The sequence below is a fragment of the Podarcis cretensis genome (assembly GCF_951804945.1).
Source record: "Podarcis cretensis genome assembly, chromosome: 1".
Lineage (NCBI taxonomy): Eukaryota > Metazoa > Chordata > Lepidosauria > Squamata > Lacertidae > Podarcis > Podarcis cretensis.
The window spans coordinates 85,947,799-85,964,774 of record NC_137170.1 but is presented as its reverse complement, the minus strand read 5'-3'; the positions used below and the strand labels follow the sequence as shown (position 1 = coordinate 85,964,774).

The 16,976-nt window shown below is 46.5% G+C and overlaps 1 protein-coding gene across 4 annotated transcripts in view; it reads left to right on the top strand.

The window, feature by feature from the left end:
- The first annotated feature begins 828 nt into the window (after positions 1-828).
- Positions 829-16,976, top strand: part of CLCF1 (cardiotrophin like cytokine factor 1) — a 51,454-nt gene continuing 35,306 nt past the window's right edge. For 2 of the 4 annotated variants that reach the window (XR_013843830.1, XM_079996265.1), the window contains exon 1: positions 14,930-15,820. Coding sequence is in view for 3 of the 4 variants with exons in the window: in XM_079996265.1 (XP_079852391.1) it covers positions 15,782-15,820 (39 nt within the window). In the remaining variant the exon portion in view is untranslated. Of the gene's footprint in view, positions 1,178-1,712; positions 2,159-14,929; positions 15,821-16,976 lie in introns of those variants that run through there. The other 2 variants (XM_079996267.1, XM_079996266.1) reach the window with 2 other exon arrangements.

The window sequence follows — 16,976 nt, the reverse complement described above, 5'->3', positions numbered from 1 at the left end:
CCTCCCCTGTTTCCTCATCAGAGCCCCTTTCCAATGAGTCCATCTAGCGTAAGGGAGGTTGCCCCTAAAGTTGGAAAGCAGAGTGCTGAGTCACAAGCCTTGTGTTGAAATAAGACTGACTTTTGCTGATTAATGAATTACGATCAGAACCTATATATGTATATATTACACACAAACACACAAAGGAACGGAAGGAAGAACACTGGGATGAATGAGAGACAAATGTGTATGAATTTTTTTTTCTGGGCGAAGAGAAAGATACAAAAGGCCCCCTTACCAATGCCCTTGACTGCCTGCCTGCTGAGCAAACTATCTCTCGGTACTCACTCCTACATCAGCCTTTCATGACATCTGTCGCCTGGAGGTTTAGTCACCTGCTGGTGACTAAACGCCACCACTCCGATTGTGAGAATGGGACAAGCATCCGACAACAACCCACTGGCAAGCCATTGTGTTTTGTTTCCTGCAAAAGGGCAGTGGGAAGGCAGCCGCTGGCCCCAGTTGCTTGGCACTTGGCTGGGGCGCGGATGTCAAAAAGCCTGCCGCAGACCGGGCCAAAAGTCTGGGCCAAGGGGATTCTTTGACAGGCAAGTACTGCAGGGAGTCAGAACGGGAAGCATGAGGAAAGGCGAAAGAAGTGGAGAAAGAGAATGGGTCAGTTTCTCCCGTCTATCCCCACCCCTTCCCCCCCCATCTTCCTCCCCCCCCCCCATCTCCCTCCACCTCCCTTTTCCAAATCTGGCATTTCAGCCCGAGACAGGGTGGCTTCACACACTCACCTCGCCTTGTCTCTTTGTAGGGGAGAGGAGCCAATCTGCGGTGCCTCTCCTCCTCCCCCCATGCCCCCCCACATACTCCCACCCTCTGGGACTGGGCTTTGCTTTGTGGTTAAAGCTTTACACGTCAGAAAGGAGGAAAGGGGGGGGTAGAAGGGAAGGTTTCGTGAATATCTTCACCAAATTAAAAAACAACAACAAACCACACACACACACAAAAACCAAACCCACAACCAAACCCTAGTGAGTGGGATTGGCAAATGGGATTATTAATCCTGGCCCAGAATAAAGGAGGCAGCAGACTCCATGCAGACCCCTCGGCGAAAGGAAGCATCCAGCCACACACCTACCTTCAAGGGCTGCGCCGGACTGGGGCTTTAACCAGATGGAGCTCAGAGCAGGTAGGAGTCCCGGGTACCTTTCTGCAGGCCTCCCCTCCTGCGCAGGGAAGCCAGCCCACCTCTCCCCACTGAGAACCTCAACTGAGCCCTCACAAACACGTTCCATTTCTCCAGCATTTACTGGAAGACCCCCCTTCTTCTTTTTCTTCTTCTTCTTTTTTTTTTGTTAAAAAATGCCACTAGCAAATCTTGGCAGCATCCAGAGATCTAGAGAGCGGGGTTGGGAGGGGGTTAGGGTGGGGTATGGTGGGCTGGCATTTCCTCTGGATAGTTCTTTAACAAAACAAAACAAAAGTTTTCTCCCGCTTCCTTCTTTACTTTGAGGGAAATGCATACTGCTGGCTCCTTTACCTTTCTCTTGCCCCTCCCCACCCCAAAGTTTGAAGAGCTGCAGTGGGGTATGTTGAGGTGGGTGGCAAATGTGGGGTGGAGAGGTGGGGGGGGAGAGAGAGAAGGAGAAAGAAATGAATGACCCTCCGCTTGTATACAATTGCATCAAATACATTCTTGAAAGCAACCTGGTTCTGCTTAACACTTGATTTAAAAAAAAGGAAGGGAGGGAAAAAGGAAAGGCAGCCGCTTCGAGAGAGGGTGTATGCACTTTTTCCCCCTTTTTCTTTTTTATATTCTTACATTCCTGGACACCAATCAAAAGAGCAAATCACGGGAGGTGGAAGAGGAGAGAGAGTGAGAGAGAGACAGACAGAGAGTGGTGAAAACTTTGCACACATACCAAAAAAAAAAAGCGTACAGACAACTTTTCCCACCTAACACCCAGCAAACACAAACCAAAACAAATAGGGAAAAGGGGGGAGGGAGAAAAAGGAACGGAACCGGGGGCAGAGCCAGCCGGGGAGAAAGGCAATTTTTTCACTCTGCGCCAGGAGCTTCGGAACAAAACCGTTTGCCTGCTAACCCGCAGCGTCGCCCCCAGCCCAAACTCTGAGTCTACTATGCTATGTGTTGCTGGGGGGGGTCCAGGTAAGGGCTCGCATCTCATTCAGTTTTGAGAGGGGGGATGGGGCGGCGGGGGGTTCTTGCCATGCGCCTCATCTTCCCCCCACCCCAAAACCGCTGCTGATTCTAATTTGATTTGATTAAAACGTCTGTCTGGCTTTGGGACTGATTTAAGACTTTCCCTTTGCCCCCCCCCCTTCTCTCTTTTTCATGCATGTTTGTGATTACTGGGGGGGGGGGGGGAGAGAGAGAGAGAAGGGGAGAGAGAGACGCTGCTTAGTAAGGGAATAACATCCAAAACTGACAGAGGAAAATCAAAGTCACCAGCATTTTAGACAAGGGCTATAAAGGGTTACCACCCCCCTTGTCGTGCTTTAAGTGCTGCCCCAGCACAGAAAGAAAGTATGTTTGGTTACCAAAATAAAGGTTTGTTTGTTTGTTTTTAAACAAAGAACAGGAGAAGTGAAAGGGGAGGGGGGAACCACCCTGAAACAAGTTTTTTTCTGCAAAGAACGAGGAAACGTCCTTTGCTCCGGCGGATGGAGGGGGGGCACAAAACCCTAGGAAGTGTCCAGTCTTCCTAAATAATGTTAGGGGTTTTTGTTGCTGTTGTTGTTAATCCTTAGAGTTTTAACATTTGCAGCCGGTTAACAAAACTTTTCTTGCTGTTACTTTGAAAAGGTTGGAAAGGAGTTGCGGAGGGGGGCGCGATTACTTGGAATGAGAGAACTTTTTCCTGCAGGGTGTAATTTTTATAAGCAATGGGGGTTTTGTGTTTTGCAGACAACACCCCAGGCTTTCTGGGAGAGGGCTTGTGTTTAAAATAAAATAAAAATGTAAAAACAAGCCTTAAAAGGTCAAAAGTGGTTTGTTTCCTGGACTGGCTCTTTTGACAATCACGCTGTTTGGGGGAGAGGGGAGTCTCTTGCTCCCACAGAGTCAGCTATTTTAAAAAGAAAGAGCAAACAAACAAAGCAAAACAAAAACAGAAAAATCTTTGGGATTTTTTCTCCCTTGCCTGGATGCTGGAAAAGGCAAAGCAGGGAATGTGGAGGGGGATATGCCGGAAAATGTGAGGCCGAGGAGACCAGTAGACAGGCATACGCAGAACTTGCTCTTTCATGTCTCAAATGAACAACAGCCCAAATTCTCACTGCTAGGTCTGTTGGGGAAAGATGCTGTCTATCGGCTTGGGTCTCTTTACTGCTGGTCAATTCTGCTCCTTGGCTGAGATAGCCAGGAAAAGTGAAAAGGCATGGGAGGGGGGCAGCGCAGGCAGGGAGGGAGAGAATAGAGCTAAAACTGATAGACGCAAATGGTTCTATCACTCCCATCCAGCAGCTGCAGCTATCAGCTTGAGACTAGGCATCTTTTTAAGGGATTTCTCTCCAGAACAGCCCAAATTAGAGAGGGATCCTACCCAGCAATACATTGGGCTGATAGGCTGTCAAAGTGCCATTTGTTGGCTCTTTTTGCTTTAAGGCAGAAAGCTGCTTAGAGTTGGGTAGCGTGTGGGGGGGGGGGAGGATGCTGCGCAGGAGGGAACTGAATGGGGTAGGTGTGACTAGAAAGGGCAATGGTGTGCTGGGAAATGGCACAGATCCCACAAAACACACGTCTTCTTTACTTGTGCATGCATGTGAGATTATCTAGAGGGATGATGTCTTTGGAAACGAATTGAACCCTGTTTGCCTGCTACATAGTTGGGCACCAGGGCAGGCTGGCAAGCAGCATGCAACACGGCCCCCTGTTGTGTGCAAGAGGGGATGTGGGAGCCCGTCCTCCAAACAGACAGCCAACCGTCACACCTGAAAAGGCTCTATGCTGTGGAATACCATGGCTGCAGGTCCACTGTACTCATAGGAAGGTCAACCTTAGCTTATATGTGCAGGGATAAAAAGTTGGCTGGAACACAAGATCACTGTTATGGAGGGAGCATCTCAAAAGAGAGGCTGGGACTATCCCAGGGAAAGTATCCAGGCATGTTATGGAGCCATATGTAGATTGGAATACACTCCCTAGTTAAGGACCATACATACTCCTCATGCTCAAAACAGCCATGTACATCCATATGCATGTCCATGGCCACACCAATGCATCTCCTTTCCCTACAGATGCTCCTCATTAAATTTGCTGCTCAGAGGTAATGGGGCTGGGAGCCTTTACTATTGGCTTATTTTCCATTTCCAACTGTCCATCCCAAGTTGGCAAAGACATTAAGAGCCCCCAAAAGTGTCAGCTTTGAATGAGTTTTGTTCCTGGTGTTGATGCATAGCAAAATCATTGCTGTGAACTGCGTGTGGAAAGGCCAACTACTCTTGTCCTTCTCTTCTTAGGAGTCAAAGTGTTTTATTGTACTGTCCGGTGGCTTAGTGGGACACCTTGGGATGCGCTTTTGAAAAAGCACACACATGGTTGTGTGCATAAGGATGTCCCCTCTTGCGAATGGCAGCATCTGAGTAAGCTCTTGCCCTGCTCAGAACAAAAGTGGGGGATGGAATTAATTTCAGTGCGTGAGAAGGGTAGAAATCTGTTTGAGATGGGGCTTGCTTAGTATAACAGTGTGGCTATATATAACTAGTAAACAGACAGAATGTAAACAGTCAGTGTAAGGATAGTAAGGTATGAGACAGGATGCGCACTAAATTCATGCATGTAACAGTCCTATTCAGAAACATAATACTTTTAACAGCCACGTTGCTTAATACCTAAAACGAAGGGTGCCTGGAGCCCTTTGAGGACAATATACCCTAGCATGCAATCTAAGCCACTGTCTTCCTGATGGCTACTTCATAGGTTTCACACCTGAGGACTGGAAAGCCAGTCTTGAGTTGGTGTACAAGCACACCTTCACCCATTTGAGTGCTGCCACAAGCTACTGGGGTTGCCCCACACAACTTTCATCTAGGGAAAATGGCACACTAGATAGAAACGAGACTAGGTCTGGCTGTGGTCAGAAGGCACATTGGACCACTTCCTTGCTGAAGCTAAGCAGGTTTGGGTCTGGTCAGTGCCTGGATGAGAGACTACCTGGGAATCCCATGTCAACTGCCTTGGGTTTCATGATGGAAGAAAAGTGGGATATAACATAAACCTTGACTGTGAGCACTACATTGTACAGTACAACTTGCCCAGTAAATGGGCAACAGAGGAAATCTTGCCACTGTCTCAGTCTGGGCCTGCACTGTGCCTTATATCAGCACTGGCTTCTTTCCCACAATAAGATGAGTTCAAGGCAGCCGCAGAGTTCGGACAGGTAGACCTCCTGCTGTCCAGCCCCGTGGGTTCGCACACATCTGTGTGTGTAAGCGCACCCGCGTGCATGCGCACGCACACACACACTTCCACGTGCATGCCCTTTCTGTACAGATGCTCCTCATTAAGTTTGCTGCTGGTTTAGGTTTGCTGATCTTAAGCCTGCAGCCAGGAAATTAAAGAGGGGAAAGGGAAAAGTTATAGGGAATGGTTTGAAGGTTCTGTGTGCTATTGCGACAAGACAGTAACAGGCTTATATACGGAAAGCGGCACAAATGAGGCTCGAGTAGGACATTTTGAGAGACAGGCTTCAGTTTTAGGGGCACATATAGACAGCCGTTTCCCACACTCCTGGCTCAGTGCTGTAGCACAGGGATGGCCAAGTTCTGTGTTCTCAGGGACCACTCTATTCTCCAGGCAGTAGTCCGGAAACCGGAAGTATAGTTTGATGCACAGCCCAACCTCCTCACAGGTGGCCAGGCTTTACAATTCAGCCTCTGCGTAGCTATCAGACAGGGCACTGTTTATAACACGCCCTCCCAATAATCACATTTAAAGTATGGAATAACTCACATATCTCGCAACATTTGCAAACAAATTTCCTCTCCTTGCATATGAAACCATGGGCAAAATGCATACCACATGCTTAGCATTTGGCAGGGCTGCCAAGAGCCTGATAAAACTGTTTCACGGGCCAGGTCTGACATCCAATGGAGCAAATGCTTTCTCCCCCATGGATCCACGCCAGGCCACCCACATGCTTTCTGTGAGAAGGTCCTGATCCCATGCAGGTTGCAGTCAGTTGTGTAGACCAACAGGGGCAGAAATGCTATGGTGGGATTTAGATACAGTACGGATGGGGAAAGCTGTGGCCCTCCAGATGATGTTGGGACTCTAGCTCCCATCAGCCCCAGCCAGCATGTTCAATAGTCAGGGGTGACTGGAGCTGCAATTCAGCAATGTCTGCTGGGCTACAGGTTCCCCATCCCAACATACAGGGGGAAAGCCTGTCCAGCCACTAAATTAGATCCAGCCAGATGTTCCGTTATACTATGTGAACTGAAGACACACTAAAAAACTGGAAGGTCGTACAAATTCAAAAAGAACCTTATAAAAACTGCAACCTTCCCACCCCCCTGCAATCCCCAAGTCAGTCATGGTGATTTCAGTCCAAACACAGACACCCACTGCCAGTTAGTAACTCTATTCTCAGAACTACTAAGGCCAAGTCCAGGTTCAGGTCTTCCTGCTGTTAAGACACCCTACACACACACACACACACACACACACACACACACACACACACCCAAGATCACAGAAGTAATGAAATAACCAGGAGTTGTGGTGACAATTTTCCCTGGCTTGTGAAAGAGGTAGCAATCTATTCCTTCTTTAGACATTTACCTCCCAAACTTCAGGTGTTTGTTGTTGGGATAGATGCAGGAAACAAAGCATTTAAGCACAGTCACAAAAAGGAGGACTTTCAACAAACAACAGGACAGGTGGCCTATTGTGTTGCAGCCTAGGAAGAAAGTGGGAAATATTAGGAATAGAATCAGCCTCAGAATGAGAATATAAATAGACTGATCATGTAAGCCAGGGATGGCTAACCTGTGGTCCCCCAGATGCTATTGGACTGCAACTCCCATCAACCCTAACTATAGGCTATGATGGTTGAGGGTGATGGGAGTTGAGTGTAGTCAGCCCTGGTGTAAAGGCAAGAGAGAAGCATGGCAAAGGAGTCAGAAGACTGGGTCTTGAATCAGCATGCTAAACAGTAGTACAGAGGCAAGGATGGGGCCATGGATGGAGCGAGGAAAGTATCACACAGGTAGAGAAGGCAATACTGTAATAATCTGGGCCACAAGCAAGAACTTTGGATTCTAACCCAGATGCTGCGGATGACTTAGTCACTAGAACGTAATCGCAGAGGGATGCTTGAGGTCTTGAAAGGAGGCTGAGCAAAATGCATCATGGTACCCTGACTATATATGGGAAAATCAAACTCCATTCTGACCACACTGGATTTCAGGTCGCTCATGATTGCAAAGCTATACAGCCAACAGCAGAAAAGAAAAACCTGGTGTGAGTGGCAAGTTCGTCCAGTACTGGGGCACAGAGGAGCCTGAGATGGAGCTCTAACATTCCTCACATGAAAGGGGAGGAAGCTATCAAGTGTAGTTCTAAAGGTGTGACCTGACAGATGGGTGTGCTGGCAATGGAGTCATTCAGGAGATGGCAGACCTTCAAGGGAAACTGATCTGAAAGGATGTTCAAGGGAAATGAGGGCAAAGTAGTGTTTCTGAGTTTAGACCAGTAGGAGGTGATTTTAGATGTTACATCAGCTGTTTCGGGGAAAACTCTGGCTGCAGTCTGTATGAATGAATAATGAGTGGAGGAATATAAGAAAGTGAATCAAAGCTTTCTTGTGGAATCTTTATCTGCAACAGGGATAGGAAACGTGGCCCTCCACATGTTATGGGACTACAACTCCCATCATCCTTGGCCACTGCCTATGCTGGATGGGACTGATGGGCACTGGGAGTCCAAAACCATCAGGAGGACCAAATGTTTCTCAATCCATGATCTACAGCATCTGAACCCTGCTTACAAGGACCGTTTGAAAAAGGTGCCGAGGTCTAGTCTGTGTGGATAGCAGTCTCCTCATGGCTACTGCACAGTGATTGCTATTTTCTTAGTATGGACAGTTCCAGTGCAGTGATTTCTCATTTAGATTCTAGGAATCTCAGTGGAGTGTTATATACTGCAAGTGTCCCAAGTGCATTTTTTTGTGCTCTGGCATAAAAGCTCTTTGGTATAATTGACGCTGGCTAAATTGCACAGTGCTGACATGCCAGTTCTTCATCATTCTGCCCACAAGACTCTTGAGAGCCCTCTTGGAAATTTAACCGTGTCTCCCCATTAATAGCCCCAGGAACACCAGATTCTCTGCCAATCCCTGTGTCTAATATAGGAAGGACTCAAATTAAGGCTTCCCATATTAAGATTTCTTTAAATGAAGCGCTCACAGACCACTAAGCCATTCCCTGCCACAAATGCTTTGAAATCTCAAGGGGGAACAACCTGTCATAAACTCTTGCCAACAGCTTAATTCTTCCAGGAGAAGCCAGCTAGAAAAAGAAAAGCTCACAAACTTGAAAAGTGATCAGCCTGCTTTAAACTTGTATCATTAGGATGACCAGCAATCTTGGAGCATTTCCATGGTCATGAAAATCCACAAGGCACCTCTGTAGTTCAAAGAATATGCTGCACCCCTAAATGTGAATCATTTCAGGGGGTTTTGTCTTCTGTTTCTTACATTGGCTCTAAATTTCACAGCTGGGTACTTGAGCATGGCTAAATGCTATTCATGCTTGGTCAGGATAGGACAGCACAGACTATGTTCTTACCTGTCTCAATAACCAGATGGGCACTAGGAATTATACTTAGTGTTACTAATCTCCATTCTGCATAGTATTAACACATGATGGCTTTTGTACAGAACCCCAATGCATGCAGTAAGGTGCTCTCAATATGACTTTCTGCTCTGACTTTGGGCTTTTCCTACTGCCTTCCGTTCAGCCTTGATACTCTTGTAAGCTCACATCACAGTTTTGAACTAGGCCAGGCTGGTTTCAATGCAGCTTAGCTCAATATATACTTTGGCTCCACATGTTCCCATATTCAACAGTAGCGTCAAACACCTAAAAAGCCTGTGTCAGAAAAACTCTTGTCAACAACCATATCCATGTATATCTTACAGGCTCAGGACAGTTTTGAGGTCATGCAGCCAATAATATGTCATGTTTACCCAGAAATAAATCCAACTGAGCTCAATGGTGCTTAAAAAAGGTAAAGGACCCCTGACCATTAAGCCCAGTCGTGGCCGACTCTGGGGTTGCGGCTCTCATCTCGCTTTACTGGCCGAGGGAGCCAGCGTACAGCTTCCAGGTCATGTGGCCAGCATGACTAAGCCACTTCTGGCGAACCAGAGCAGCGCACGGAAACGCTGTTTACCTTCCCGCTGGAGCGGTACCTATTTATCTACTTGCACTTTGACGTGCTTTCGAACTGCTAGGTTGGCAGCAGGGACCCAGCAACGGGAGCTCACCCCATCGCGGGGATTCGAACCGCCAACCTTCTGATCGGCAAGTCCTAGTCTCTGTGGTTTAACCCACAGCGCCACCCGCGTCCCCCAATGGTGCTTACTTCCTAGTTAATGCATGCATAGGAGTGACTTCAATATACACATAAGGCTGCAATTTCAGGATTGTTTCAGAGAAACATCTGTCTATTCTCAAAAGCTTTACTCTCACCAATCCTATCCCTGAAATGGACTATTCTTTTGCTATCAGCCAGTTTTCCCAATCAATACTTCCCTCCTAAGAATGTCTCGCTATAAAACCTGATGCCAACTAACACCTCACCATATGCAGCAACTGAAATAAAGCATTTCCACACTCCCCTTGTTCTCTGCACGCCCAAGGTCTTTCCACTGATACAGTTGCTTTTCCCTCAGTGGAAATCTTATTACACATCATCCTGCAGGAAGCCTCTTTGTTATGCTAAGATTGCAATCCTAAATTCATCTATTAAGAGTAGGGCTGCAATCCTATGCACATTCACCCCAAATAAACATTTATAAAGTTTGTGGTGCAAGTTCCACTGAACTAAGGAGGACTTGCTTCTGAGTAAGCATGCAATAGACTTGACTAAGCACACGTTGCCATCTCATGAGTTCTGAGTGGTCTAAGCAGTGATGTTCTTGTAATCTCAGGCATTTACTATCCCACACCGAAATCCTTTAAGCACAGATCTAAAAAGAGGGAAGTTAAAGGTGCAGAGTTTGGCACTTTCTGTGTTGAGTTGGAACTGCCAAACTCCTTGGCTTGCACCCAAATCTGAAATTATTTTTGCATTGTGCAGTCTAGACATGCTCTCCTCAACTGTCCTCCAGGGGCACTATGCACACTTGGTGGCCCTGCTCACAACTTTTGGGCCTAGGCAAACACTCAGCTGGTTTGGTTTTTATGACAGAAGCCAGGCTCCTATCCCAAAAAGCATCTCATTTTACCATTTGGTCTTATGCCACTTCTGATTCCCTCACACAAAGGAGGCTTGATGTAGCAATATTATTATCATCCTCATTGTCATCTTATTTATGTACCAATTACATGTCAAATATAAAATCAATACATAATTAAAATACACAATAAGTATTCCATTGTAGCATTTGAAAAAGCAAAACAAAAGCCCCTATTGAAACAATAAAATCACAAGTTCACTTCCAGGGAATGCTTGCCTAAACAGGTGTATCTAAACAGCAGGCTTGTGGTGGTTACAGTGTCCGACTGACTGAGGCAGGTTGTAACAACATTTTAACTAGAAAGAGCTCTGCTTGATGGAAGTGGAATGGTGGACCTTTTTCACTGCCATCATCGCTATGTGATACTTGCAGATATGCATTCTAACCACTGTTCAGCCTGCTACAGCTGTTATCTGGCCTCTTTTGTGGCTCGTAGCTATGAAGAGAACTGAGGAGCAGAATGAGCTCTGCAGTGTCAGACCAGACACACTGAAGCGACTGTGTCAACAGGCCTCCTCACCCTAATGTTCTACCATTAGGAAACAGCCTCAACAAAATCACCAAAATTGGCTACTCGAAAATCTTCCAGAGCACTCAGGAATCAATCAGATTTCATAGGTCTCAAAGCGCATGCTGTCCAAATTGGCCCCTCCCCACAACAAAGGGATCAATATGCAAACCACCAGCCACTCACCCTGAAGTGAAGCCTAAAGCTAATGTGTGTCCTACCCTGTGTATTGGTCCATTGACAATTTGGGACAGGCCCATGAAGGCCATGAAGGCCCAAACTGGACCAGACAAAGCAACCTTGGCATGAATGTTGATGTCATGCAGAACCACTGTCCTGGGGTCCCCCAACACTGGACTTGAGACTACCTTAGACAGCCACTGGGCAACAGGGTGGGCACTTAACCAACAGCATCCCTAATCTCTTCCACGGACTCAACTACAGGTACAGATTTCCAAGACCTATTCCAAGACTATGGGGTATTCTGGCAAGCTGCATAGATGTCTTACGGACCTCAGTGACTCCCCCAATCTGGCCTTCTAACTTTTATAGCCTTAGTGCATCCAGATTCACTAAACAGCTTGTCAAAGTTTCTGCTAATGGCTTCTGCATGGTGCTTTGTAGGCAAATCTGTAGGAACTAAGCACACAGCTAAGTGATTTGCATGGAATGTGTGCACCTAACCCCTGTATTGCACCCCTTGTGTTTTATTCTTCAACCCCTAAGCTTCCAACTCAGCTGTCCATTCAGCTGTCTTCCCTTCTCACTTGACCTCATCTGTTCTCACATCCTTTGCCTCAATTCCCCATTCTGCCCTTGTTTGCTGCTGCCTATAAGTGTGGGTGGTCACTGACTATCCTCTGCCTGTTCTTTTGCTACAGGTATTTAACTTTAGGAGCTGTTCACAAACTGTTGTTGAACTTCTAAGTATACTTGCCAGGAAACAAGTCTCAGTGAAATCAGTAGGGTTTGGTTCCAAGTAAATGTGATTAAGATCAGGCTCTAAGTTTGACAATAAATGGTTAAAAATGTGTTGGAGGACCCAGTAAAGTTTCTTATGTACAGTATTCTAGCACATGCTCTGTTGTGTGCCCATTTGTAAACAGCTGCAAGTTCCTTCGTGGGCTATATAACCTGCAGAGTCTCCCATCCATCTAGGAATCTCCTTCTGTGCCTCATTCATTTTCACACTTTTTCTGTTCCCTGTCACTTCCTACTTCACCCTACACTTCTCTCTCCCGGAGTGATGCAGCTTACCTCAGAATGGAAAAATCCTTACAAAGTACAGCCACTGTCTGGTTAATTTCATTGTCCGCTTTCTTGCACGGCCTTGACTCTGTCATTATTGATGCAAACAAGTCTGCCGGCTGTTTGGGGCTCCCCAGTGTCATCAGCAGACTCCTCCATTTGCTCAGCCCGGAGTATGCCTAAGGGAATACACAGATGTAAGGACAAGCAGGGTACACAACCAACATCACTCCAGCCCACCCAGCCCCTACTTACTGAAGACATGGGGGAACTTTGTTCCAATCCCGTCAGCTGAAGATTCATCAGAAAGCCTAAACAATGTATTTTATTTTGCTCAGCCTCTGTTCTGTAAAATGGAATTAATGAACAGCCCAACTCATAGGTTGTTTCCAGACTAAAAGCAGAAATGGTGATAGAGGCATCTGGCTCTCTAAAAGTGGTGCTGGTTCTTTGCCATGCTCCACACACCAACGTCAGGTGTCAAGTCATTCATAGCCCACTATAGGAGACACTATATAATTCACAAAGGTTGATATTCTACTCAGTAGAACCAGCAGAGTTATAAGACCTTGGATTACTAGCTGAAATTTTCAACATTGTACCACATTGTAACAATGCTCAAAGATATACTAATATATGTTCTACTTTCTTGGACCTTTTCATAGGACAATGAAGAAGAAAGTTGATAATGTATGTGGGCATCTAAATTTTAGATGTGTGCAATGGGGCAGTTCACTGTTTGAGCGGAATGGGAAGTTTACATGTCCAGGACCACTGCAGACTTAAGCTTCCTACAGACACCCCTGTGCATGCACACACACTTTTGAGGCTTCCTGCAACTGCAGCATATTAAAAACAAACTTTAAATCAAGCAGAGAAAATGATAGGTGTCAGACATCGGGTTTTCTTATGTGAAACTTTTATATGTTAGTAAAAAAGAAAGAGAGAAAGGTAAAGGACCCCTGGACAGTTAAGTCCTGTCAAAGGTGACTATGCGGTGCGGCACTCATCTTGCTTCAGACCGAGGGAGCTGGCGTTTGCCCACAGACAGCTTTCCAGGTCATGTGGCCAGTGTGACTAAACCACTCCTGGTGCAACAGAACACCTGGAAACGCTATTTACCTTCCTGCCACAGTGGTACATATTTATCTATTTGCACTGGTGTGCTTTCAAACTGCTAGGCTGGCAGAAGCTGGGACACAGTAACTAGAGCTTATCCTGCCTCACATATTCAAACTGCTGATAGTGGTTTAGACCAGTGTCACCCGCTCCCTTGGGTACCATGGTACTTAGCTAAGTCATTGAGATAGTTTATGGCAAAGGGGGTGCCCTCTCAGTTTCAGGGTAGCACTTTAAATGTCATACAGTATTAAGTTATCCAGAGTTTCTACTGCAGCCTAGTTCTGAACACATATGTAAGACTCTTCCTTCAACCTTTCTGAATATACAGAATGCTTTCAACATTTCATAACCACTCTGATTTTGCACAGAAGCAAGGTTAAAGGTGCTAAGGGTACATATATAATCTTACGTACCCTAAGTAGTGATGGGACGCGGGTAGCGCTGTGGGTTAAACCACAGAGCCTAGGGCTTGCCAATCAGAAGGTCGGCAGTTCAAAACCCTGCGACGGGGTGAGCTCCCGTCGCTTGGTCCCTGTTCCTGCCAATCTAGCAGTTCGAAAGCATGTCAAAGTGCAAGTAGATAAATAGGTACCGCTCTGGTGGGAAGGTAAACGGTGTTTCCGTGCACTGCTCTGGTTTGCCAGAAGAGGCTTAGTCATGCTGCCACATGACCCCGTTAGCTGTACGCCAGCTCCCTCGGCCAATAAAGCGAGATGAGCGCTGCAACCCCAGAGTCGTCCGAGACTGCACCTAATGGTCAGGGGTCCCTTTACCTTCACCCTAAGTAGTACAAATCCACTCTCCAACACGCTTCTGCTCCACTTGCAATCCTGGGTCAACTCCAATGTGCCTCTGGCCCATTAATGAACTCATTTCCCCCTCCATATTACATTAAATTGGTTTCTGCCTCTTCCCTACCTCACCTTCCATTTGCTAATTCCTCTTAGTCTAGGGGTGCCCAAACTTTTTTCAAAGAGGGCCAGATTTGATGAAGTGAACATATGCAAGGGCTGACCAAAGTTGTTGAACTTTTTTTAGGGTTTTACCCCAGGACATATACTGCCACGAGGGGGGGGCAGATAAAATTGACCGGCAGGCTGGATTAGGTCCCCAAAATGGACTTTGGACATGCCTGTCTTAGTCCTTCCCTTTGTGTGTGAACCAGGAGAGGACTGGTGTCTACCCCAGTTCACTGCATCAAAGGCTTCCTTTCAAAGTATTATGCATACCTGCAAGGTGAAAAGCAATTGCTCTCTTTACACCCTTTCCTCTCCCAGTAGTCTCTTTCACTCTGGAGATTTAGATTTAGATTAAGCCCTCCCCGCTAAACATAAGGGCAATCAGTTCCTCCTTTAATTTTTTTCGAGGGTGAGGTGGGCCGAGTGCTCTCTTGTACTGACTCCTAAAGACAGGGCGCCTATTTTCTTGGCCTGCTGCTCTGACTTTCAGCCTCGAGTATCAAAAAATATTTGCGAAGGCAAAAATAAAACTTCCTTAACACGTAAATCATAGACGGGACCTTCCTCCCAAGATAAATCTGCTGGGACTAGTCTATTATCTTTTCCATGTACCTATTCGCTTAGAATCCATAAAATAAAACGTCTGGAGAAATGCTGCGAGAATCTTCCACGGTGAGCTTTCTGGGCTCACCATACGCATTCCCCGTAACTCCAGCCGCCATTGAACAACCCGACTAACTCTTCTGGTCTGGTTTTTAGAGGGCTTTTTATACTGGCGGCCGCTTTCGAAGTTCCGGTGACAAAGCGGGATACAAATCTTAAAATAAATGAATACAGCTCGTTGACTGCAATGGCCGCGGAAATTCAGCGCCCCACAAATCAGTTCACTTCCTCCCTCTCCCGTATCTACCACCTTTTCTGCAGGCCGCAATCACGTCCTTATCTAGCCTGATCCAACTTCTCTTTTGTACGTGAGGGAGAAAAAGTAAATGCACCCCCTCCCCCGGTGAAGAAGCTCTTTTCTTCGGATCGCATTCTAAAAAGTTGCAAAAATGCGCTGCGGCCCCTTTCCGCCATGTTTCGATTGCTTCTTCCCATTCTCGCCTGAGGGCCACCCTAATCTGTGCCCAGCTTGCCGTCGTCCACACCCCTCGACCCCTTCAGCCTCCCCCCACCACGCCACGTAAAAGTCTACGGACAGCTTTGTTGTTTGTTTTGGAACCAACATCGCCTGCAACTCTGGAAACTCGACCCTCCTCCTTCTCTCGCCCCCGCCCCGCCCAGCCTCTCACACCATAACATGTGGGGCTGAGCTGTTAAAAAACAAAAACAAAAAAAAAAACAACCTACGTGGGGGCTCCCGGCACCGCGGGGCTCAGCCAACCCAAACAGAAAAGGGAGTGAGTCACAAGCGAGCAACACCCCCCACCCCAATCGGGTTCACCACCGTCCGTTTTCAGTTCAGCACAATGATGCCTCACTCTCTGGCCAAGAGGTCTACGAATCAGGTAAATGCTCTTAGGGCTGTTTTCAATCCACACCCCATAAAGTCGATCCCGATTCCCTAAGGTTGATCAACTGTATCCCCGCTTCCTCACTTGACTGGTGAGGACATACTCTACGTTGCTATCTTCTGGAAATCAGGCTTTTGGAGAATAGAAGGAAGATTTTTTTTTGAAATATATAAGCAAACCTCTTGGATTCCTAGGTGAAGAGTTGTTGTTCTTTCTCTGATTTATTCATCCAGGCAACACAGGAGTTTTGAACTCCTTTGCCGTTTAAAGGATCCTGTCATGCAGAGCACTGCAACCCTTTGCACTCATAGCCAGGAGTAAGGCCCATAGCAGGACTTGCTTCTTCTGGGTAAACATGTATAGGATTGCTGTGCAAAGGTACAGTCCTGTATTCTCCAGTCCTGGGAGAAAGACCCACTGGAACTTGATAGAACTTGTTTCTGTGTATAGGATTGCCTTATGAGGCTGAGGTCCTAAACACACAAGGGAGTATGCCTCATTGAACACAAAGGGGCTTACTTCTGAGTAAACATGCAGAGGACTGCGGCATAAAAGACTCTTGTGTTTGCTGCATCAGTAATGTGAATGCAGAACCAACACTGGCTACTAGAAAATGCATCTTTATTTAAAGATTGTTCTCATCTGCCTTCTAGACTGCATTTACAACATTCAAACGTGCACATAAATAGGGTGAGGGAGACTCAGGGGTGCAGAACAGTCCAGTGCACGCTTGCTCAGAATTAAGTCTTCCCTGAAGCAAAGCAGGGTCAGGCCTGCTTAGTACTTGGATAGGAGAAGTTGGTCCACCCAATGAGCTTATACCTAGGCTGCATCCTTAGTACCTTGTAATGAGTGCTTATTCAGTGGCAAAAAATCATGGATAAGCACGACCACATATGGTTAGGATAACTCATGCACCAAAAAGCAAAGAACACTCAAAATCCAGTCATGCTTGCTGTCAAGTACCGTTGCCTTATTTTTTTGCTGTGATAGGGAATCATAGGAGACCCATAAACCCTTAAGTGGGCATCACATTTAAGGCTGCAATCTTATGGGTATTTGCATTGAACTCTGTGGGACTTACCTCTCAGTCAACTTCCACAGTGCTGGTCTGTAAGGTTCACAAAGGTTGATATGTTATCTTGAACAA